This window comes from Chionomys nivalis, chromosome 2 (genome assembly GCF_950005125.1).
Source record: "Chionomys nivalis chromosome 2, mChiNiv1.1, whole genome shotgun sequence".
Taxonomy (NCBI): domain Eukaryota; kingdom Metazoa; phylum Chordata; class Mammalia; order Rodentia; family Cricetidae; genus Chionomys; species Chionomys nivalis.
Window position 1 is genome coordinate 20,717,296 of NC_080087.1, and position 23,687 is coordinate 20,740,982.

The 23,687-nt window shown below is 45.3% G+C and overlaps 1 protein-coding gene across 6 annotated transcripts in view; it reads right to left on the minus strand.

The window, feature by feature from the left end:
- Positions 1 to 23,687, minus strand: part of Sash1 (SAM and SH3 domain containing 1) — a 168,552-nt gene that overhangs the window by 24,723 nt on the left and 120,142 nt on the right. For 3 of the 6 annotated variants that reach the window (XM_057761365.1, XM_057761364.1, XM_057761366.1), the window contains 2 exons: positions 7,224 to 7,356; positions 2,780 to 3,612 (listed from right to left, as the gene is read on the minus strand). In XM_057761365.1, coding sequence (XP_057617348.1) covers positions 2,780 to 3,612; positions 7,224 to 7,356 — 966 coding nt within the window. Of the gene's footprint in view, positions 1 to 2,779; positions 3,613 to 7,223; positions 7,357 to 12,417; positions 12,751 to 23,687 lie in introns of those variants that run through there. The other 3 variants (XM_057761369.1, XM_057761368.1, XM_057761367.1) reach the window with 3 other exon arrangements.

Below are 23,687 nucleotides of genomic sequence, written 5' to 3' on the forward strand. Positions count from 1 at the left end.
TTCCCCTTGTAGCTTATGGTGCCAAATGCTTTCTCTCAGTTTTGCAAAGGCAGGGACTTTATTCTAGTTCCTTTCCTGTGACTCAGGGCTTCGCAGACACGGGATGGCGCCCAGATGCCCGATCACTTTATGACTTTCGCACGTCCCTGCTTTAAATGACAACATCTCCCTCAACCCTGGAGCCCAGCACGCTTTCTCTGATGCATAGGAAATAACTCACGAGGCATTTATGTGGAAATGATGACTGTAATAAATTAGAAGCTTATTTGGGTTTTCATGCGCCTGCTGTAGGCATTTATGCCTAAAATAAAGGGCTTAACGAATGGGCTAGTTTTCAGACTCCCCAGCTAAACATCTCTCCAAGTGATGTGTTAAGACAGCAGAATCAGATTCTTCAACAGCGGAGGGCTAACAAGCACTGAGCGCTGCGAGGAAGAAGTTCTCACTTCTGGTGAGGTCACCAGCTCTCAAAAAAGCGCTCTTTCAGGAGGGAAAGCGGATTATAAAAACAACAAAAGAAAAAGAAAACAATCTTTGAACTCTGGTAATCTGCATAAATGGAGCATAAGCAAAATATTCTGAGCTCATTCATCTCTTGTACAGATAATTATAAAAACCTCTTTTGGATGATGCTTGGGATGAGGCGAGTGAGCCAATGGGATGGGCATGCAGCTGAGAACATGTTTGGAGGGGGATTGAATTTAAAAAGGGACAAGATTCCGAAATGTCATGCATGTCGGTTTTCCCAAACCAAAAAAAAAAAAAAAAAAAAAAAAAAAAAAAAAAATTGAATGAATAAAAATTAAAAGCAAGACACATGACTGTTTCCAATGAATTCAAAGCGTTATCATTTCCCTGAGGTTTCGTCAAGCAAGTATGGCATCTCTGAAGGACAAAAAGAGCAAGGTTGACGATTAAAGCAAACTGTGCACTTTGAGGGTAAAGTGAAGGAAGTGAATACAACAAAGAGAATGGAAAGGAGCATTTCAAGTGAAAGAAGCAAGGGTCAGAGGGTGTAAGACCAGTGACAGAGCTTAGCATGCAGAAGGCTGTGGGTTCGTGTCCCAGAGCCAGAATAACAAAATCAACCAACCAACCAAACAAAAAAACCCACCCATCTCTTTCTACTGCTGAAACATTGACTTTATCCTATGTTTTCTGAATAATGAGAATGTTAATTTTTTCTAATTATATGATTGTACTTACAAGAGCAGCTATGCACAGATTTCTAATTTAGCCCTGAATATATTGCTTAGGAGATATTAAAGATGCCCAGTACTGTCTGTCTTAAGCTCTTAGCATATTAAAAGTATCCCAGTTCATGGTGCCATCGTTAGTGAGTAGCGCTGATGTCTGGAGGCAAGCAGGCAGATGAACTGAGCTCAACTCTGACACCAAGACCAGTGCTTTACAAAAGATATGAAGGGCAGAGTACACAGAAACTGAAAGAATGAGTAGCCAAGAAAATTCTGATATTAAAACAAAACAAAACAGAGAAAAACCAAAACATTGTTGCCAAGATACAGAAAGACAGAAGGAAAGTTTTCCCAACAGACTGATAGCATAAAAAGTGTTGTAAGGGACACAAGAGTGGGAAAAGACAGAAAATAAAGTCTAGGACGGAAGTCAACACACATGGGAATTATTTTCAAAACTCCAAAGCGAGGAAAGACCCACAGATTCTCTGAGAAGCAGAGGAGGGCATTTGAAGGATGGCAGTGGCCAATCCATCTTCGTTTTCACAAAAGCAGAACTCGATTGCATGAATTTAAATCACAGTTATACAGTTCTGGACAAGAGCATCCTATTCATGATAGCGAAGGAACCCTGGGAAAAACGACCGTGGAGCCTATTCTCCTCCAGAGGTTCTTTCAGACCTTTCAAAGGGGCTCTGGGCCAGCAGCCCCGGGAGGATTAAGCAAGGTGCCAGAGCACAGCGGTGCCAGCTCCGCCTCGCTCTGTCCCCTTTTACACGGGCCATTGTGCAAACTCCAAGTTAGGTGGGAATCCCAGGGGGGAGAATATCTGTACTCTCAAGTTCGAACTAAGTCACCCTCTGAAAGGAAAAGTTGAGCTAGGCTTCGCTGGCCCTTCAGGATAAAAACGGAAAAACGAAAACCTTTTATTTTAAGTCACCCTATAAGAAAGCACTTTACTTTCCGATGCATAAGAATCTGCGTGGCCGCTGAGGACATTACTACATGCTAATCACTCCACTTAAAAAAGGCAAAAATATTGAATTAGTTTCAGTAAAACAAAGGGGCTTTAATTGATTTTTTTTTTTCTCTTTTAGATGCAAGAACTTTCTGGCTGGCCCTCCTAATCAAAGAAATGTACTTGACAATGGGGATGGCAGACTTTCCATCAGTTCTTTCTTATTGTTTTCAGTCACTGAAAAAGAAACGGCTCTTTAAGGGTTTAGTGTCCTCCTTCTGCTTCGAATGAGCTTCGAGGTCCTATGACAAGATGGCTGGCCATGAAGACAGCCACTCCTAGAAGTTAGCCAGAGCCCACTCCTGAACCCTGGAAGATTAGCTTCAAGGTTTAGTTTCAGTTAAAAAGAAAAAAAAAATCAAAGAGCTTCAGCTGGCCAGAGGGCAGATGGAAACTAGAGGAAAGGCATTACTACTAAAGAAAGAAGGTCTAGAGATCGGAGGTGACGGTGGAATGGACCCCGAAGAGATGAAGGAAGGCGCTTTTGCAAGAAGAGAGGCCATAATGCTTGACTGCACATCACAGAAATGACAAGGCCTTCCTCACGACCATCCTGGCGACTCACGGACTTCTGGTGGATTCTCAAGAGAACCCTTTTAGTACAGCGGTCCACCGTGGCAGCCCACTTCCTCTTTGCCTCCTCATCCTCCTCCAGCAAGCACCGCCTCAGGTCCTGCTTCTCAGCCTTGCTCAGCGTCCTGTCTGAGGCAGGACGCACGAGCTGGGTCAGGTTCAGGTGGCTGTAGAGACTCCGCTCCACCACGTAGGTTATATTGAACTCGCTGACCGAGGTGCGCCCTCGGCCCCTCCTGCCAGGGAAGCCGCAGCCGCCGCCCCCCTTGGGCTTCTGCCGGGGCAGCAGGTCACAGGTGGTGCCATTGACTCCTTTTCTGGAGGGACGCTGGCAGAGAAAAGTTCTGGAACAGGAGTAATTAGTATCCGTTTTCTTCAAGCGGATTTGCTTACGGACACTCTGCACCTCCTCCAAGGACACCAGAAAGTGGTGCCTACGCCGATGGTTGTCATAGAAGAAAACACCATCCGTACTTACCCCATGACTCAAGGACCCAAGACCTTTCTTCATTTCCCCCTCTGTGAGGGAGCGGGATACTTTCTGGGCCTTCTCTTCTTCTGGATAGGAGAAGAATGTCCCCATCTTCTTAGGGGGCTTAATCAGGCTCCGACTTTCTCCCTTGCTGAATGTTTTGACCAACTTCCGGCCAGCTCCCCAAGTATCCAGGCTGCTAGACGAGGGAGATGGGGTGAGAGACTCTGAATCATCTTCCGGAGGTTTCTCAGAGGAGCCATCATAGAAACATGGCTTTTTGTGAACTCCAGAGTAGAGTGCGGACCTCTCATCCAGGACGGGCGGATTATCAAACACATGTTCCTCTCCACCTGGAAGGGCATGAACACAGGGTCTCCTGTGAATGGGTGTCCCACAGACCTTTGTCCATCCCTGGAAAACACAGTTAGCTCACACAGCTAACGGTCATGTTCCCCCTGCCTACACTAAGATCTTCTTCACAAACACGGCCCATAGGTCAAGGCACATGCAACAAAGAAGGTCATCAGACTGCACTGTGTGGTTGTAAGGAAGGTTAACATTCAACATTTGTGGGGTGCTGGGTCTGGCGGCACAGGCCAGTAATCCCAGTTTCAGGGAAGACAGAGGATGGCAAGTTCAAGATCAACCCCATCAACTTAACGAGACTCAAAAATAAAAGCTCGATGGTATTACTACTCCTGACTATAAGCTGAGCACTTGGGAGGCGGAGGCAGGGGGATCAGGAGTCCAGGGTCATCCCTGGCTAAATACAGAGTTCAAGGCCAGCCTAAGTTAATGAGACCCTGACTCCCAAAACCAAACCAAAACAAAAGAGGGATGGGGCTATAGCTCAAATGCAGAGAGGTTTTGTTCAGCTTTAGCATGCATGAGGCTTCGCATTCAAACCCAAGTACTATTAAACTAGGTAGGGAAATTTTGTGATATCTTTTATTCTCCTTCAGAACAAGTTTTTAGGCCAACATCTTCCTTGACCTACTTTTAAAAATGCCATTCACAAAACCAAGGCCCGTCATTACTGTGATATATGTTAGCATTACAAGATCATCCGACTTGTAAGCGCATTCTCCAGAAGCTAGGCTCAGTCCTCCCCATCCCAAAAGGCTCTCCTTTAGGTCGGAGCTAGTGGCTTTTATCATTGGAGTGTGATGAATGCCATGTGGCAGACCACGATTTTTTTTTTTATTGGTACATATGCTGTTTAAGTGATTAAATCTCCAAGAGAGTTTAGGTGGGGGAAACACCAGAAAGGGTTATATACATGCAGATGTGATTGACAAATGCTCTCCAGTTGGCTAGCCAAATACAAAAAGCCAGAGGAACTGAGCGATTCCAGCTAGAGAGTCCCATCCACCCAGCCCTGGAGGAAACAGGAAGGGCATTTAAGGGCTTTGACACGCAAGCAGCACACTAAGTCAGCTCACTAAGTGTTCTACTCAGGCCCAGGCTTCCAGGCCTTGAAGATCTCTCTGGGGCCAGGTAGCGAGCCAAGCCCTCTGGAGCAGCCCAGTGGAAAGGCCTGGCAGGAGAGCCAAGTTCTTTTCTGCATGTGTTGTATGAACAGATGTGACGGAGGAAGTAGGTCAAACTGTGGGTGTAGCGATCCCAACTGGCTGCATCCCTCAATTAGAAGGAAACATTGGAGCCTTGCAGCTTTTCACCAGCTGAACAGCCGAGAGGGGAAAAAATACGAAGTTCCCGGGAACTGAAGGGGAAACGCTATACAATCCAGCTGGGACAAAGGTGTCAATGAGTGGTTAAGTGTCAGGGAGAGAGAGGGAGGGTGGTAAAAATAACACCCTTTTCCAGAAGAGTCTAAGAATGGCTACCTCTCCTAATTTGATGGATATTCATTACAGAAGAATTCGGCTATGAAATCCCACTTAAGAGTGACTTCACATCCATGTGGGGAAGTGAGCGGTGAAGATGGAAAGACAAGTGAAGAAGGAGAAATCAAAACGATGTCCAGTCCCGGAGTCACTGAAGAGCTGTTTCGGGATCTACAGGGAGGGTGTGATGCCCGGTCCAGGCTCAGACAGGATTCCGCCAGACCACAGGCAGTGCTGAAATATGAGGGCTGCTTCCTGCTCCCTCCTTCAGATGCCCTGATAACTTTAGAGACCAATAGTATTTACGTCTTTCCAAGTAAATATTGTTACTTCTAAAGATTGTGCCCTGCTTCCTGGCTAAGACTGGAAGCCTGCCTAGAGGTAGCCCCACTGTGAATGAACACAGCCATGTTATGCCCTCCAAGTGGCACAGATCCCTGAAACTTCTAAGTAACACAGTCCTGAAGGGCTCCGTGGGGTCCTGGTGGGCTTTACCCAGTGTTCTAAGGACCTGCCACTCATCAGCGGTTCACACATCTTCTGGAGTGTTTTCAGAACAGCCATCAGCAGTTTACGCATCTCTGTCACAGCTGGGTCTGGCACTATCTGGGACACACATGTCTGTGACATGTGCAGCCTTAGCCTAGGAAGGCAGTGCCTGCTAAGACGCTTTGAGCCGACTATGGAAATGCCTCCGAAGAGGCTGTGTCAGCCTTTGTGAGCAGGCCCGTGCAGAGCGAGGTTTCCTGTCTGTGTCTGAGAGGCAGCCCTCCAAACCCAGCCCTGACCTGGGCTCCCTGAATACAGCCTTCTCCTGTCCTCTGTGGATCGAAAGAAACCACTTTGCTATTGCAGGAGTGGAGGCCCAGGAAAGCTCTGCCCCTGCGCAATGTGCAGCCTGCTTCATGGCGGCCTTTATCTTAATGCAGCTGAGATCAGAAGACCCAGGAAAGGTGCTTCTGGCAGGAGGGTGGAGGACCACGGAATGCAAGGACACAGATTTGCACAAGTTCTGGTCTTCAGCCATTGGTCTGTTACTGAAAGTGCTAACACAAAGAGACACTTGAAGCTTCCTCGTTTGCTAAAAGCCACCACGCAGAAGTTGATGGTTCCGTACTGGCTTAGACGTGCTTCTGCACTGTGGAGAGGACTAACGCATCTACGTCTATGGATCACACATAGAAGCGGGCAGACAACAGGTACAAACAAGATCTGTGTTTGATACTCTCCGGGGATGCTACGTCAGGGTGCAGTACCTGGAAAGTCATTTTATAAACAAGAAAACCTTACAGGTGGGTGCCACCATGTAGCCCATAGTGCTCCCCTCTCAGGCTCAGGATTGCTGGGATTATAGACCCTTTGCTGTATGCAGCTATATTTGGGAATATTAAGCTTTTATTTGATCTTTTTTGGGGGTAGATTTTTGTATTGTTTATGCATCCTACTAAAAGCGAAAATGAACAAGGTCCTAATTTGAACAATCGTAACTGTAACTCGAAAGTTACTAGTCATTCTGCTGATCCCCAGTTGATGTTTCATCTCCCCAGTCAGCTCTTAAAGATCCCCTTCGAATTGAAGGTCCTCAAAGTCCCTTTGAAAAGAGATTTGAGATTGTTTCCTGGAAGAACAAAGGCTTTGAAGGAATATTAAGAGCCTTGATTGTCAGGTGGCTTTGCAAGACGGATGCACGGTGTATCCGATTTGCATGAGACCCATCATTGCATTACAAATGCCAGTCCCCTATGGAAGAAAGGCGTATGCTGACAACATACAGGGTTATATATGGCAACCGAAGCTCATAATTAAAGCTGGGCCACACCTTCAGGTTTTATCGTCAGACCCTAGCCATTTCCCATCTCTGTTACACTGGAATTACTAAGTGCCCGAAATACTTGACACCAGGATCCTTCATTCCACAAGGCTGAGCATGGCCCTACTGGCACGGAGACAGCTGTCAGCCTCAGCCAGAGCTCGCTTCGTTTCCTACTTGAATTCATATTCTGTTTCTACTGAACATCCAACCCCAAGTGGTTTCTTCTGAAAGAACTAGGGTGGGGTTTCCTGCCCCCGCCCCCGGTTTTTGTTTTCTGTTTTGTTTGGTTTGGTTTTCTTACCTTCAGTGCTGGGCTTTTTCATTTCTTCCACCCTGATCAGTTTCTTCCTGACTCTTCGGGTAGAGTTTACCAGCTTGTGTAACCTCTTAAACTTCACCGACTCCTCCGACTCATCATCCGATTGTTCTCTTGACTGGCCAAGAAACAGAGGAACGGTTAATCAGTTAATTGCTCTGGAGCTGTGGCCTCCCGGCTGGCATGACTGGCTCAGCTGGCCTCTCAGTCAAGGCCAAGGATCTGCTCCACCGCCAAACTTGGAACATCAACAAATCTGACCAACAGGTTTATAAAACCCGCATACCCTCAGATGGCCTAATTCCGCAGACTCAATCCTAGGGATAAAGTACATATTCATGGCATTGACCACCATGGGGGTATCTGTCCATCCCGCTCCCTGTGTCTTTCAAACCAAGTCCAGCAGGACTTTCTCCTCGAGCTGGCCCTGTAATTCCAGTTACACTGCTGTGGTTTGGGCCAGGCTCTCCTCTGTCTGGCCCATTGGGACTTGCTGCTGAACGTGGTCATCAACCACTTCTCCAAACCAAAATTTTGTTGACTTTTTCCAGCACCCCACCCCCACCCCAAATCAAAACCAGGAGGCAGAAAAGGGGAAGCAATGAAGGAAAAAAAAGAAAAGAAAAAGGGGGGGGGACGACTTTCTTTCCTTTTTGTTAGAACTGCATGCCACATCACAGTCATCCCTGCCACCTCCCCTAGCTCCTTCTGAGGACTCATGAGGCAAGGCTGAGGACAGCACCGCATTCCTCCACAGAGACAAGGGAAAAAGCTGACCTTTACGGCCATACAGTACAGTCCATATTCCCCAGCAGCCCATTCCATTCTGCAGCGACTCAAGTGTGCTCCAGCCCAGCTGTTTTCCCTCAAGTATCAAACATTACAGAGGGGAAAAAAATTCTCTCTCCATAGCAGTGGTCCAGGCTAAAAACAATCCTTTCCTTGTGAACGGAACGAGGGCTTCATTTCCAAGTCCATTCCAACATTCAGTATGCAGCTTCCTCCACTGTATCTGTTGGAAATGTGAAGTTTCCCACCGGAGCGCCGTGAGGCATGCTGCACTACCCGGCCGGGTGCTAGGGCCTCTTGGAAGCACCCCAGCCTCGCCATACTCGGTGCAACCAATGAGTGGGTCCAGCTAGTCCTGCCCAAATTGACAATAGCATCCCTGCGTGTCCTTGGTGCAATTCTCAGGGAGACAGACGACTCTACACACCCCACCCCCAACAACACAAAACAAACCACATCTCCAATTCAAGACCAATGAGGGGACTTTCCCCAAGGAAAGCTCTCCCGAATGGCAACTTCATAGGCCATAAAATAGGTCAATCAGTGTTGGCAGAGAAGGGCACAAAAGAAGAGGGTGGAGACCATATGGATTGCTTAGAAACGGTGCATGCTAAGAGTGTACGGATATTTCTCTCTGTACAACGATACCCTCTCCTGGATAAACTTGATCCATGTTCTGCCACCTCCTTGCCTTGGAGAACACAGCATTGGCGCCTCTGTACTTTACTCCAGTCGATTCACTGATGATTGATTAGTACAGACTTCAGCAAATCATCATCAGACTGTAATACTCCTCAGTGTTCCTGTCTGCGAAGCGTGCTTGAATCTATGTCCTCCTTCTGTAAAATTCCCAGGAAAATAATGCCTGCAGAGTCACAATTAAAGTCGCCTACTCTCGGGTTGGAGAGCCGGCTCAGCGGTTGAGAGCATCACTGACTCCTCTCCCAGAGGACAGGGGTTCAATTCCCAGCACCCACATGGAGTTCACAACTGTCTATAACTCCACTTCCACAGGATTTGGTCCCCTCCTACAGAAATTCATGCAAGCAAAACATCAATGTATATAAAATAAAAATAAGCAAACCCTTTTTTTTTTTTCAAAAAAAAAAAAGTTGCCCACTATTTACTTGGCAGACTAGAAGGAAAATGGAACCTCTCCCCCATCTCAGTAAGGAAAGGGGGCAATTATGTTAAACAATTAGGGTTAATGCACTTAGTTGAAAATGTAGGTTAAAAAAAAAAGAGTTAAAATAGTAAGTTTAGCTCCAAATACAAAATAATACCATCTGGTTTAAATTTCATTCCTACTTTGTTGAATTGTTGACGTGTCATGAAGTGAAATGGTCAGAGTGGCCAACCAGAGGCATGAGAACTTGGTTACCCTCATTCTGGGTCACGAGCACCTCAGTAACCCACAGTGCACTGGATTCGTGCAAATGTTTCAAAACACTGCATTCTCCCATTCAGTTCAAGTGCCAGCAATCCAAGCAGAAAAGTTAACCTTATGTTACACAAGGCCTCTGGACAGTCAAACAGCAACAAACAGACAAAACCAGGCTAGGCATCCAGCCTTGACATTATAAACTCTAGAGTCAGGTCAAGGTTGAAATAAGCACCAATTGTTTGTATGAAAGAGATGGGAAGCTAGACTGGGTGATGCAAATGCGCCCCGTAGTTAGCTAGTTTGTTGGCAGTGGCTGCTGGAGGTTTGTCTTGGAGAGGGCTAGCCTAAGAGTGCATGGCAAGGAATGGCATATAGAAATCAATAACACAACACTCTTCTACAGAGATGCAATCCGTGCATAGAAAAGGTACATTTGCGTGAACTTTCCAGGGAGAAATCAAAATAGTCACATCAGGACACGAGACTGAAAGCCAGCATTTCCTCCCAGACCTTCCTTCCTTGGGCCTATGTTCCCTGTGGAGAAGAACAGTCCAGGTACTTCTCAATCTCTCTCACATGTCCCACTACTCTCTGAGGAACATGAGCCCTAGAGAACATTAAACTGGTGGCATTTCTACTTTTCTAAGTCAGTGGAGGTTCTGGAGGTGTCGGCCACTGACAAATCGAAAGCCACGACAACCACGGACTTCCTCTGCCTGCCATGCTTTGGACCCTAGGCAGGTTGACACGGAGAGCCACTGAAGAAAGGTATACTTGTCCATTTTATCTTTTTAATTAAAAGATTCCTCTGTAGTCAGCCTGGGGAGTCTTTAAGACAATTTTTATTGATGAGAAGAGTCAACTTCTGTATTCCTCTTGAGTCCCAAGGAAGAAACTTATGACATATTAGCCTTTAAAAAAATCTCTACAGCTGTTTTAATATAAAGTCACAAGTGACTGCATTTCTTCTAAACTGAGTAATAAATTCTTCCCTGTATATTTCTTTTTCAAATAACCACGTGTTTCTTTCTAAATGTTGAAAGCCACATATCATATTTTTAATATATATGTATATCATATATGTATATGCAATGTGCCTTTTATTTTGAAAATTGACTATTAAAAAGGGGATTTAAGAACTTTTTAAATTAAGAACCACTAAAATTATGTACATAGAATTTTAAAACACAAGTATTTTTTAGACAGTCTTGATAGGCAGAAAATAAATACTGTAAGTATTTGGGGACAAAAAACACCACAAAACAAACAAAAAAAACCCAAAACCTTCCTACCTAAAGGAGGTTTGTAGAAGAGAAAGGATTTCTACTTTGCATATAAATGATTTGTATATAAACAAAAACCTAAAAGCATATGTTCATAAATACTCAAACCTTTTCCCATCGCTGTACCCCTGCACCTCTGAGTTATTAGAGTTCATGAAAGCAACCTTCAGTTTGATCACCTGACAGACAAGAGGGCGACGTCCATCAGCTTTATCCACGCCATCCCAAACCGTGCAGAGGGACAAACCACGACTCCACCAAAAGATGCGCAAAGAGCCTTTGCAGTGTTGTAAACAGAAACATTCCATTCCTAATCTTTCCGCTGTAGACTTTTTCCACCAGAAAGCCCATATGGCTCAACTTTTAATTACTTTGGCTAATGCTATATGTAGTAATTCTGTGGTGAATGCTTAAGTGTTTCATTTCTGGTTTCCATAGCAACATTACATCAGATTGCAGACAGCTGGCTCCACAGTTTTAAACCATAACAAATTGACCAAGCCAAGGCACAAAAGTAGCTGCTTTAAAGAGATAGCACACCCTTCACCAGCCAGGCACTGAGTGAGGAGTCTATGGGGCCATTTGGCATGGACAAGAGGGTGGAGCCTCCTTTCTCTCCAGCTTCTCTTGGAACAAGTGCATCTTTTGACACATCTGTGATGCTCTAATGGGAAAAGCCAGGGAGCCAGCGTGGAGAACTTTTGATAACACAACTGCACGCAAGATGATTGGGAAAGGGGAGCAAAATTAATCACATCTGTAACTAAGAAGATCCGTGTGCTGGCGCCCTCTACAAATGCTCATCCTAAGCCTGTCATTTGCTGCCTGAAGCAGATACTTCACCGCACCTTATAGCGAACAGTTCTTACATCTGTGATGCACAGAATGCATGGTTTCCAAAAATTTAGTGGCACGGTAGCAATGGATGTGCTGGAATAAACGTCAACCTATGCTTGCAATGAGTAACCAGATCCTTAGGCAGAAGCATATGCGACCATCCTGAGCACAGGGTTACGACTTGCCTCCCGGCTCCAAATCTGAGACATGCTGTCACAGTTAACAACCCTCCAAATCCGAGACACGCAGTCACAGTCAACGACCAGGAAAACCAGACTAAGTCTCTGTATCTCCCCCAGAGCTACACAACATCATTCAATATAGAGGCATTTCTGAGAAGCATTTTTTCAACTGCAAATACATTTGCTTGAGGAAGTCACACAAGAGTTTTGTTTGCGCCCAGCCCATAAGAAGTCGTATACACTTCAACTTCCTAGAGTCAAGCTGTCACTGCAATAATTCTAAAAGGAGAAGGAGGCCAATTAATGATAGGCTTATTGAAAGCGATGCCGAACGCCGTTTGGATTTAAGCCCTTCACACGGAGTGAGCCCAACTGGCAGCAGAGTGGATTCAGCCCGGGCTTGCTCATTCTTTCATATTCTCAAAATAATATTTAGTATTCTCCAAGAGTTATGCATGGTAACTTGGTGATCCCGCTGGGCGGGAAGGCAAGGAAGCAGCTAGGGGAGATGGACAGATCTAGAGAAACTTAGGGAGCCAAGGAAGCTGCATCCTAGGCGGGAGCGGGTAGAAAGCAACAGAAAAGTTTTCCTTTCTCTCTCTCTCTCTCTCTCTCTCTCTCTCTCTCTCTCTCTCTCTCTCTCTCTCTCTCTCACTCACACACACACACACACACACACACACACAAAGCATTCGTCAACTTACCGGCTTCGGCATTTAGCAGGCGTAAGGGGCAGCTTTGCAAAGGTGCGGTAGGTACCCTGTCCCCCTCCCGACTCGGAGCAAATCTCACTCTTGATCCTTCGTCAGTCAGTCCTGCAATCTCCAAGTCGGACCAGGCACTACTGCGAACATGTTCTCTGCAGTTACATGATCGGGCAGGCTCTCCCAGTCACAGCCCAACATCCGAAGAAGAGCACCAGGACACTGACTGGATTCAATTAGCCTCTCTCTGCCTGCTGCCCGATTCCCCAGTTGCTTGCTAACTGGATAACTTGTAAGAAAGGCATAAGTCATCAGCTCTAAGCAAATCTCCTATTCACCACAAGGAAAAAAGGGAGTGTTGTGCACGGCCAACAATCCCTGTTTTCACTGAGGAAGGCTCCCTGACCTCCTGCTGGCCTCCAGTTCCTTAATTACTGTCTATGGAATTCCAGAGAAAGAAAGAAAGAACGCGAGAATCTGAGCGAATCCAGGACAGAGGACGAACCCTTCTGAGTGACTGAACTCTAAAACAGACTGCTTTTGCAGATGCAGCTCCAAACGTTCCCTGAAGGGAGTGGTCTCGATTCAAAGTAGTCACCTTTCCAGGGCTATTTTTGAAACTACTATTGTAAGGTTTATGATTGTGGTTTTCTCCCTGAGTTCTCTCTCTCTCTCTCTCTCTCTCTCTCTCTCTCTCTCTCTCTCTCTCTCTCTCTCTCTCTCTCTCCCCTCCTCCACCCCCCCCACTCCCGTTTTAACTGCCAGAGTAAATGTAGGTTATTTCCCCTTCCCCAAAACTTCTAAAACCATCTTTCCAAATTGTTCCAGCAGTCATTTCAGGGCAGCTGAGTTCCCGTGCATTCCAGCACAGGGAGCCCGAGGCCCATGACACAAGATGATCACTTCATTCTCTTGGGGGTTCTCTGGGGAGCACCAGGCCCAGGCTGTTATTTAAACAGAACATTGGCTAAACAAGACAGAACTGAAAACTCGTATGAAAAAAGCCTCCATGGCGTGCGGCTAACTTCTCTCAGTTAAGTCATCCATCCCTACTGTGCAGCTTGCCCTGTTCATGCCTAGCTCTCTCTTCCACCGTGTGGCGCCTTGTCCATCTCTTTACAGGGTCTTTACACACAACCCCAACAAGATACCTGGAAGCCTGGAGCTCCCCAATGAGTGCCAACTACTGCCCCCTTAAAATGGCAGAGGGTCTTTTTGGAGGAGGTCCAGGGCTTACTTAAGTGAAAAATAAACAGATTTGAGGCCCAAAGCTCACAAGTGGAAGGCCGCGTTTTGCCCAGGGTCTCCGGTTAGTGCATCGGACTATAGACCAGCTTCCCACTTTGCTGGGTACCTCACCTGATTCTCTTTGCTGCCCCGCCAGAGACCTCTTTCTTTAGTCAGAAATGAATCAACCTCGTGCCCCTCTACCCCATCTTCAGCCCAAGAAGGCCTCTTCTACCTTTATGAAACTTCCTCATCATCCTCCCACAGGGATTCACCATAGCGTCCTTGTATTGTTCAGCTCCCTACATCACAAAGCAATCCCCACACACTCTCGGCTTTACCGCTCATCACTGGCATATCAGGGCCACACACAACACAAGCTGCGGCAGGTGCTTTTTGACTGAAGTACTATCAACTCTGGCATTTAGCAAACACCACTCCCTCATTCCATACAGTTCAGCCATGGCCTTTTTCTCAAGTAGAAAGGACTGGGCATGAAGTGGGACCCTATGGGCCTGCCCCTGTGTGCTTTCTACTTGAGAAAGGGTTCTGACTCTAGCATCAGAACAAGCTGATTTTCATTTCAAAGTGTGTGATCTTACACCCTATAAATGCAACTTAGGTTTGAAGACATTTATCTTAAAGTGCTTTCTTCTTCTTCTTCTTCTTCTTCTTCTTCTTCTTCTTCTTCTTCTTCTTCTTCTTCTTCTTCTTCTTCTTCTTCTTCTTCCTCCTCCTCCTCCTCCTCCTCCTCCTCCTCCTCCTCCTCCTCCCCCCCTCGTGTTTGTTACCTCTTCCTCTTCTATTTGTTACTAACTGACAAATGGCTCTTTTAAGTGCTATGGGCACAGCAAGTCCAAGGAGTCCAAGGAAGAGCCACAATGCTAGTGTGACACACAGCCATAAAGTACAGTGACAATGAGGTTTAGGTGGCACAGGATACTAAGATGCCGGGAAGGTGGAGTGAGTTTAGGAGCCAGGACTCTGACACTCAGCAGGCATGGATTCAGATCCCCTTCCATCACTGGGAAGGGCGGGTCACCTTAGGCATGTGTGCTAACTTCTTTCCTGGAAAGACAGACGACTCCTTGTGTATGAAGCCTGCTACCTGACAGAGCGGGAGGCCAGGGATGGATAGAACACTTTTCCAGCTTGCATTGATGAAGACATGGTGAAGAGGGCAGAGCTTTCTGACTCCCCTCCCAACACACACACCAACCCATCATGGCCTGCTTCCTCTGCCTATCAAATCTCCCTTACAGAAACCCTGGCTCTCCCCATGTATGCTGCTCAAACTGATTCAAAATTTACTTCTTAGAAGAAGCATGCACAGAAAATTTTCCCATGTCAACAAACACTCTACCAAGAGAATACACAAAAATAGTGCGATTCAATGGCATTCTATCATAAAGCATGTTGGTATTTACTTCAACAAAGTTCCTGTCATCAGACATTTGGATGTCTGCAGCATACACCAACTCGGATACATACTGTGGCAAATGTAGTAACATGTTTAACATGGTCTTTATCTTTGAACTGATGATTAGATTTTAGAATGGATAGGTTTTAAAAAATTATGTACATCTGCAAGACTTTTGACACATATTACAACTTGCTCTGAAGAAAGTGTTGTCTTAACCATATTCCTCACTACTGCGAGTCTCAAGCATTATTTGTTTTCCACTTGGATAAATAAAAATCAAATCTGTCTTAATACTACTTAGGTATTTCTTCACTGGCATGAATGAATGAATGAATGAATGAATGAATGAATGAACTGACTGAAGCCATTCAGAAGGGCAAGAAGTGCCAACATGACTAAGGAACAGCCCCTAAATTTACAAACGTTACAAGAGAGAAAGCGCAGGGCGGAGAAGCTCACAGGAAGTTCCAAAACATGATTAATATAGTCTAGGAGTGCCGACGTCATCCCTGAGAGACAGAGGAGATCTGCACGTGGTAAGGTGCTTCCTCAGCTAGGAAAACTGAGATATGCTTTAGTGGGTGGTTAACACTTCTTCTGGGTTGGGAGGGGCACATCCATGTTCCCACATGACCTAGAGGTTAGTGTTGAGATGGCACTTCCTTCTCTGCCCTCGGATGCTCGCCTATGTAGCTGAACACAGAGTTCAGCTGATGTCACTTTATAAACAGCATGTGACACCAATCAACCACAGCTGGATTTCCCTTTCTCCAAGCTGGATTTCATCATCTCTCCACCATGACTGGTCTCCCTCCATGGTCCAAGAAGCCATACACTCAGGATCCCTCCGTACCTTAGGGCAGCATCCTGCCTCTGCCTGGGTACACGAGAGGTTTTCCCAACACTCGAGGACTGAGCCATGTTCAGTAATGGCAGGGACTTTTAAGTCACTGTCATCAAGGTAATCTTTGTGATAAAAAAAAATTAGTCTCCCTGAGTTTAGAGCAATCCTGTTCAACTTAAAGGACACAGCTACATAAACCGTGTGCACATTGTGCCCCGCGCCCTGCTGTGTTACGAAGAAGTCAGGCAAGGAGACCCATCTGTTTAGTAAGAAATATTTTGCTTGTTAAAGGGTGACATCATTGCCCTCTGAAATTAGGAGGATTTTGTCAGCAGATGGGAAAAAACGATGAGATTCCATTCGCCTCCCAAAGGTGCCGTGCAACACTGAAATAATCGCTCTGGCAGCTTCAAAATTAACTAGTTGTCGCCAAACTTCAGGAAAGAGGAAAAAGAGGAGGAGGCAGAAGAAGAGAAGATAATTACAGGAGACTTTTATTTGGAAAAAGTGTGTGGGAACTGAGGTAATATTACCATCCCCTGGGGTAAAGGACTGTCAGCACTCAATTCTTTTTTAAAAACCTTAAAAATTAATACAGGGCCCAAAGGAACACAAATGGACGTTACCTTCCACAGCATATTCTAGTCTGTTTCCTAAACCAAGAACATGGAATTACTTGTAAACGCCCTCAGAACAATGTTGCTACCTTCTTTCTCCCAAAGGACGAGGGAAAAATGGAGCTCAAGAGTCACCGAGTCTAGGGAGACTAAGGGTGCAAGAAGACTCCAAATTGACAATGTCCCTGGACGCAGAGAAAATGCTTTTCCTCCTCCCTGTGGGTGGAAAGGAGGCATTAAGAGGACTGACTTCCTTTCCGTATGTAAAGCCTTGGGTGATGTTTCTGCATGATGTTATCCTGTCCACAGGCCAGGAGACCATTTTTATAAAATAGCCTAAGGTCAAAGTGAAGAAGAGGCAGGAAAGCCCTCAGAAGCAGTCCACTTCCCTTGTGAGAGGCTGGGGGTATACCCAATACACATCAGTGATGTGGAGCACCCTAAAGATTCGAGCAAAACCTACTCTCCTCATTCCCAAGTGCCCCGGGCTCTCACACAGCTCTGTGCCATGGCTAAGGCTGACTCAGAGCCGCACTGCCAAGTAGGGCAATCACATATGCACTGGAAAGTCCACTGCTCATTCCCGAAGTGGTAAGTCTCCTCGGGGACTGGGTGTGTTGCAAAGTCACATTAACTTTGGCATCTCGGACTAGTGAGTCATGGTTCAGGCACAGTGACTTCTCAGGACAGCTGTCTAACAATTCCGTCCAGTGCACAATGATGCAGAAATAAAAAAAAAAAAAAAACCAAAAAATCTAGTAGCCACAGAAGGGAGAGTTTGGATACCCACTTATGTCACCAGGCTATCAGGTGAGCCCATGTCACTCCTGAAGTCTCTATCTATCTATCTATCTATCTATCTATCTATCTATCTATCTCCTTACCATAATTTGGGGTTTGTCTATAGAATTAATAAGAAGTAACTTTGACTCAAGTTACAAAAAAAAAAAAAAACCCAAAAAACAAAAATCATTATCATTGAGGAGGTTGTTTGTAGTCACTGAATTAGCAAAGCCATCAGGACATAACTGATAAACACTAAACCAGTGGATGGCCTGCTCACAACAATAAACAGAACAATGGCCTCCTTTGCCAAAACTATAACTAAAACCCACCAAAACACATTGCACTATCAACAGCCAAAGAAAGAAACACTCATTACCACTTGCACACTGAAAGCTCAAGGTAAGGAACAAACTACCAAAAGTTCTTGCCCACTTTTTCAAAAACCAGACTAGCAAATGGCAGAGAATTCTGTCACAACCACAAATCTGGAGAGAAATAAAGTACATGACTCCTTTATCTGTCCTGAGGAACAGTGGAAATGGAACTGGGAATCCGTGTGAGAAAGACGTGTGATAATGAAGCTGCCTGGTCAATGTTAAACCTCTAGAACTGAAGATGTGAATTGAAGGCAGGGTTGCTCTGCTGCCATGAACCAACCTGCATGAACTGTGACAAGCCACATTTAATGTAGTCTCTGGAGAGAGAAAGCACGGCACAGGGACTTCAATGGAGACCACATTCTATCACTTCTCTGGCTGTCCATCACCGTTATAGCAACAATAAACACAATGGACCACACAATAAAGACCTCAGCTGGGGGTGTGGTAGGGGAAAACCGACGGTTACACAGCATGGCACACAGTCAAATAGTGATATTCCTCACATCAGCACAAGTAGGGAATGTGTCTAGGGCCACCGCAGCATGACTGACAGTCATTCAACCAAAACCCAAGATATGACACGTAGGAAAAAGGAAATGGGTAGGGAGAGGGACAGACCTTTGAAAAATCGATGCAATTTTTTGATCTTTTATCTTTACCAGGAGACAATAGCAGAGCCAGGGGGAAAGTCCAGTTGTTTCACCATGTAAAATAATTTAAGGGGCTGCAGTGACAGCTCGACAGTTAAGGACACTTGCTCCTACCGCAGAGAACCCAGGTTCAGTTCTCAGCATCTGTGTGGCAGCTATCAACTGTCTATAATTCCATTTTCAAGGGATCCGATGCCCTCTTCTGGCCTCCTTGGGCACCAGGCACAAACATGGCACAGACTTAGATGAACTTTCAAACATATACATTAAAATCACTTTAATTAATTTAATAAGGTCATGGATTTAATTAAATTAAGACCTCAAAGAGGACATGCACAGATGATACAAATTTAAAAGTAGCAGATATAAGGAAACAAAAGACCAAAACCTGTTACAGAATGCATTTGTTAATAGGAAGGAACCGAGGACAGAATGTACGCCCTGGTAGTCAAAATGCAAACAGAGAGAAAAAACTTCTGTTTTTCATAAGTTCATTTTCTCCTACTACCACACCTGAATATCTATGCAGCTCTTCATTTTGAACCCCATGGCTCCCTTCACCTGACATCCACTTTTCTTTATTACCTGGAGATCTGCTCAGTATCAGTCACCTTTGCTGGCGAGGCTTCTAAGGGTGCAATGGACTTCCTGCATGCGCCTGCCATCTATAGGCGTATTCCCCATGGTCCACAACCATGCTCTCCGTTTGCCTGTCTCCTTTTCCCAACCACAAGGTCACTGTGTATAAAGACTGCTGCATGGTAGAGCCTCAATAAATGTTTGCTCCATGGGCTGTTAGAGGAAGACTCGAGATGGCGTTCTTTCATCTACACACTGGGTCAAATGGGCAACTGGGCAAGAGATAAATCACATAGTTTTAGGAATCAGTTATGCTGTGCTCTTCGCTTTATACAACTAACAGCACACATCAGCACATCAGAGGGTGTGGTGCGGCATTAAGAGGAGAAAGTGGGGCACAGAAGAGAACAGAGGGATACTTTCAATGGCTACTATTCTGTGGAACTAGAATTTGGGTGTGTTAAATATTGCTTCCCTATTCAAAGCCCTGGGTTCAATCCCCGGCACCCACACAATTTTATTTATTTAGTTTTCCTTTCCCAAATGAGTGTCATTGTCTGCAGCTGACTGTAGTTCTGAGAGTTTGGGTATAATGGGAACTGTGATGACAGAGTTCAAACACACTATAAACAAGCGATGGGCGGTCTATGACTTCAGTGAGCTGGCTCTGGATCCAGCTCATTGGACCCTGTTCAGGAACCACAAGAAGGCCTTGTGGCCCAATAAATAAGGCTTGGCACTGGTGCAAATGGCTTAATGAAGGACAGAGATGTGACGAATCTATAACACTAGACAATGACGGACATCCTCTTTATCTTCAGACTCCCTGGAGTTGCTCCCTCCAGCAAAGTAAAGAAGTGCAAATCAAAGAGCCTAACCCTGACCCAAATTAGATGATATCTGCACTCAGATATAATCAGCCAGTGGAATAAATGTGATATATCTCATTTGGTAGTCACGTATTAGGCCAGACAAAAGATTCTACATTTTATAGGTCAAACGATATCTGTATCTCTAACTTTATAGGTTTTAACCAGATAAGAGAAACAACAGACCAAATTGTATTAAAAGGTTATGAAGCTAAAAATCTCTTTTAAAATAGATACCCTTAGATTACGTCATACTGGGGCACTTTGTGTTTTATTTCTATTCACGTAGCTCTTGATACACTGAGGAGGGTCCACAGGCCCTACTGCCAACTTCCCGTAACTGCACAAATGAAAGTCAAGATGTCCCTGGTTAGTTTGCAGAGAGCCCAACTTCATTGATGGGCCGGCCTCACTGTGATGAGGATGCCCTCCAGATGTGAGACAGTCATACCGTATGCTCAATCCAACCACCTGCACGATCATTTCCACAGATCATTCCCTCTTCGTTAGTGGCACTGAAGTCACGCCAGCGCTTCTCTTAAAACCACTGACAGAGCAAAACGTGCCGTGGCAGAAAACCAGTCGCGCACACGTCCGGTAAGAGCAGCGCGGAGTCAGCAGGCACTCGCATGGGAAGTTTTTTCCAGCTATGCTACTGACATGTACATGTGGTGGCATGTACAAAAATAACATTTTGTGGGGGGACTCGGGCATTTCAAGAATGACAGCCAATGCAAAGGACAGATGATCTTCCCATGGAGTAGCAAAAGATGACATCCAGTGGGAAGTGATCGCTCTGTGCCATGAGCCCTCACAAGGGTAGAGAGGACCAGCTGATCTGCCACAGAGGCCGGAGCTGGCAGGGAGTAGGATGGGGACCCAGGTCTGAGGAACGTCTGAGCTAACCCAGCCCTGCTCCCACGCTGGGTGAACACAGGCTGCCAGAGGCTGCGGAGGCAAGCACCTCCTTTTTGACTAACTTTATTTCTTCATGGCGATCTTAAGGGACTCATGAAACACATGTCTCAGTCTTTGGCCCTGGTCCCAGGGAGAAGACTGGGAATGGGAGGGGACATTGTTGAGTAAACAACAGGAAGTAGGGAATGAACAACAGGAAGTCACCTCAGCCACCACCCCAGCTTACAGCCACTTGAGTTTGGAGCAAATTCTTAATTTTCCAAAAACCTCTCACTACAGCGGTAGGGAGGTAGCTCAGCCAGTTAAAGTTCTGACCATACAAGTCAGAAGATGTGAGTTCAACCCACATAAAAAGCTAGAGGTGGGGGCTTGTAACTGTATTCCCACACTTTTACAGCAGGATGGGAGGGCAGAGACCGGAGGATCACCAGGAAGCTCTGGGCCGGTGCGTCTGGGGTACCACACGGTGCAGGAGCACAAAGGGAGACTCTGCTTACAAGGGGGAGGGGGAGAACCAACTTCCTGAAAGTCATTCTCTGACCTGCGCACATCCACCATGGCAGTGCTTGTTTTCTCTCTCCCTCCCTCCCCACTTCATCAGTATATAAACAATAAAAATACTTCATACGTGTGTTTTCCCACTGGGTTGTCCTTATCACCTATTTCCGCTCTAAACTGCAAACCGAGGGAGCTATTTCTCCTACAATAAGAATGTGAAAGGTACTATCTGGCTATCACTCCGGTTCCAAAGCCACTGATAAAACACAGGGTGCTAGTTTTTCCTATATTGTCTCACTCAGCTAAACAAAATGAAATTTTCTGAAATTATTCGTAAAAGGCAGCATAATCTTTTAAAAGCTTTGAGGATGTATTAAAAGACTAGAACCAATAACGATTCTTCTTATTGTTGTTGTTGTTCTTTTTTGTTTGCTTTGGGTTGTGGGTTTTTTTTTTTGTTTTTTTTTTTTGGTTTTGGTTTTGTTTTGTTTTCCAAGACAAAATTTCTCTGGGTAGCTTCAGTGCCTGTCCTGGAACTCACTCTTGTAGACCAGGCTGGCCTCGAACTCACAAAGATCTGTCTGCCTCTGCCTCCCCAGTGTTGGGATTAAAGGCGAGGGCTACCACTGACTGGTGTTTTTGTCTTTTTAAAACATAGTTACATTTACAAAGATTCCAAGGAGGGCTAATTACCCGGGTACAATATAACTCAGCCAGGTACAAAGACCTGCTGAGCTGGAAATAGATCAACAGTAGTATTCTTGCCCAGCTTGTGCAAGGTCCAGGGTTCAATCCCCGCACTTCACAGAATGGGGGATGCCTGCACCAGTTGTACTCAAATGGCCTCTCAGAATTATTGTCGGGCCTTGCTTCTCTTTCTGCAAGTGAAATGGGTACATGCATCTTTTGTAACATGTGTAACATAAGTGACATTAAGAACTGACACACAGGCCCAGTCACCCCTTGTTCAAGTCCAGCTAATTGAACACCAAAGCTTCAATATTAGAGCCATTTCCTAGCCATAAGGTACAAAGCACTAATTTGAGCCTTTTGGGGCTGAAGCAAGAGTTAGGCAGAAGTTCTCACGGCAAAGAAATACAAAGGCAAAGTAGAGACACTTGGATACCCAAGTGATTTTTACACCTTGGATCTAGCCTCTCTTAAATGTCCTCTTCATAAAGTAAAACAATATAAGGGAAGACCATGGAAACGGAGTCGGCCATTTTCTTGGAGGAAATGGGTCCTGGGTTGTCAGCTCTGACGCTGTGATATGTGTGGATTTTTATGCATCATTTATGAGTCCAATAAATAGTCATTAACTATCCACATTGGGGAAAATATAAGAATTATATAGTTTTCAACTGAGGATTACTTATAGTAGGGAGATTGTGTAAATTTAAATGCTGTCACACAAAGTCTCCTTTTGAGTCTTATTTCCGAAATGATGAAGTCCATGACATTGGTTCATGATTTTCTTTGAATACTTTTGAATATAAAAATCACATTTCTGACAAACGTTAACTTACAGACATTAGTTCTCTCTGGTAAAAAATAAAAAATAAAAACCAACATAATAAAAACAAACACATTAAAAAAAATAGCCCAGTTAGAAGTTAGGCAAGAGGGCACACACCTGTTGCAAAGATACTTGGAAGGTGAGGCAGAAGGGTTGCTTGATCTCAGGAGTTGAGGACTCAGTTGAGGACATGCCAGAACAACATAAACCCCCTTCCATCTCAAAAAAGACAAACTAAGCCCATGAGAAGGAGAGGAAGAAGAGAAGAGAGTCAGTCTAGAATTTGATGCAAGGGCAGACTGTAGACTATAAAAAGGGCACTGTGTGCGCATATAAAATGTTATCACTCCATTCCCCCATAGTCTTAAAAACACAGCCTACCCCAGGCAACCAGTGGTATAGTGTGGCTACCTTGTTAGCAATCCCTTTTTCCATAGTCGAATCAGGCCATTTGCTGCCAACCTAATATGCCACACCTAGCTTTCCTTCAGCACACACCAAAATGGCTAATGCTGTTCCAGAAAGTTGTAGCACAGACTTCCCTTCTCACAACATTAAGCCTGACTCTTCCATCTTAACAACAATGCCTGTTAATGGGGCCCATGAAATGACCTTGAAAAGTCTGCCTCGTGGGCTGCCAGGGTTGACACACGGGCAGAGTGTTTGCTAAGCATCAGAAGGTCTGGGCTTCTATCCTTGGTGCTACATACAAAAAAAGCAACGAAACCACCTGAGTTAAACTCAGCTTCTGAAATTCTGTGGCTTATAATTTTAGAACGTTTCCAAAGCCTTCGCAGGTCCCACCCCAAACATAATACACCAAGGGCATATTTTAGTGTGGACCTTCCTTGAGAGTCTTCCGTCAACACTTAAAATAGGGTCATCAGAAGAGGCCGCATGGCACTTTGTCTCCTTGTTGCTCAAATTTCGGGAACAGTCCACCCATATGGCTCTCCTGAACCT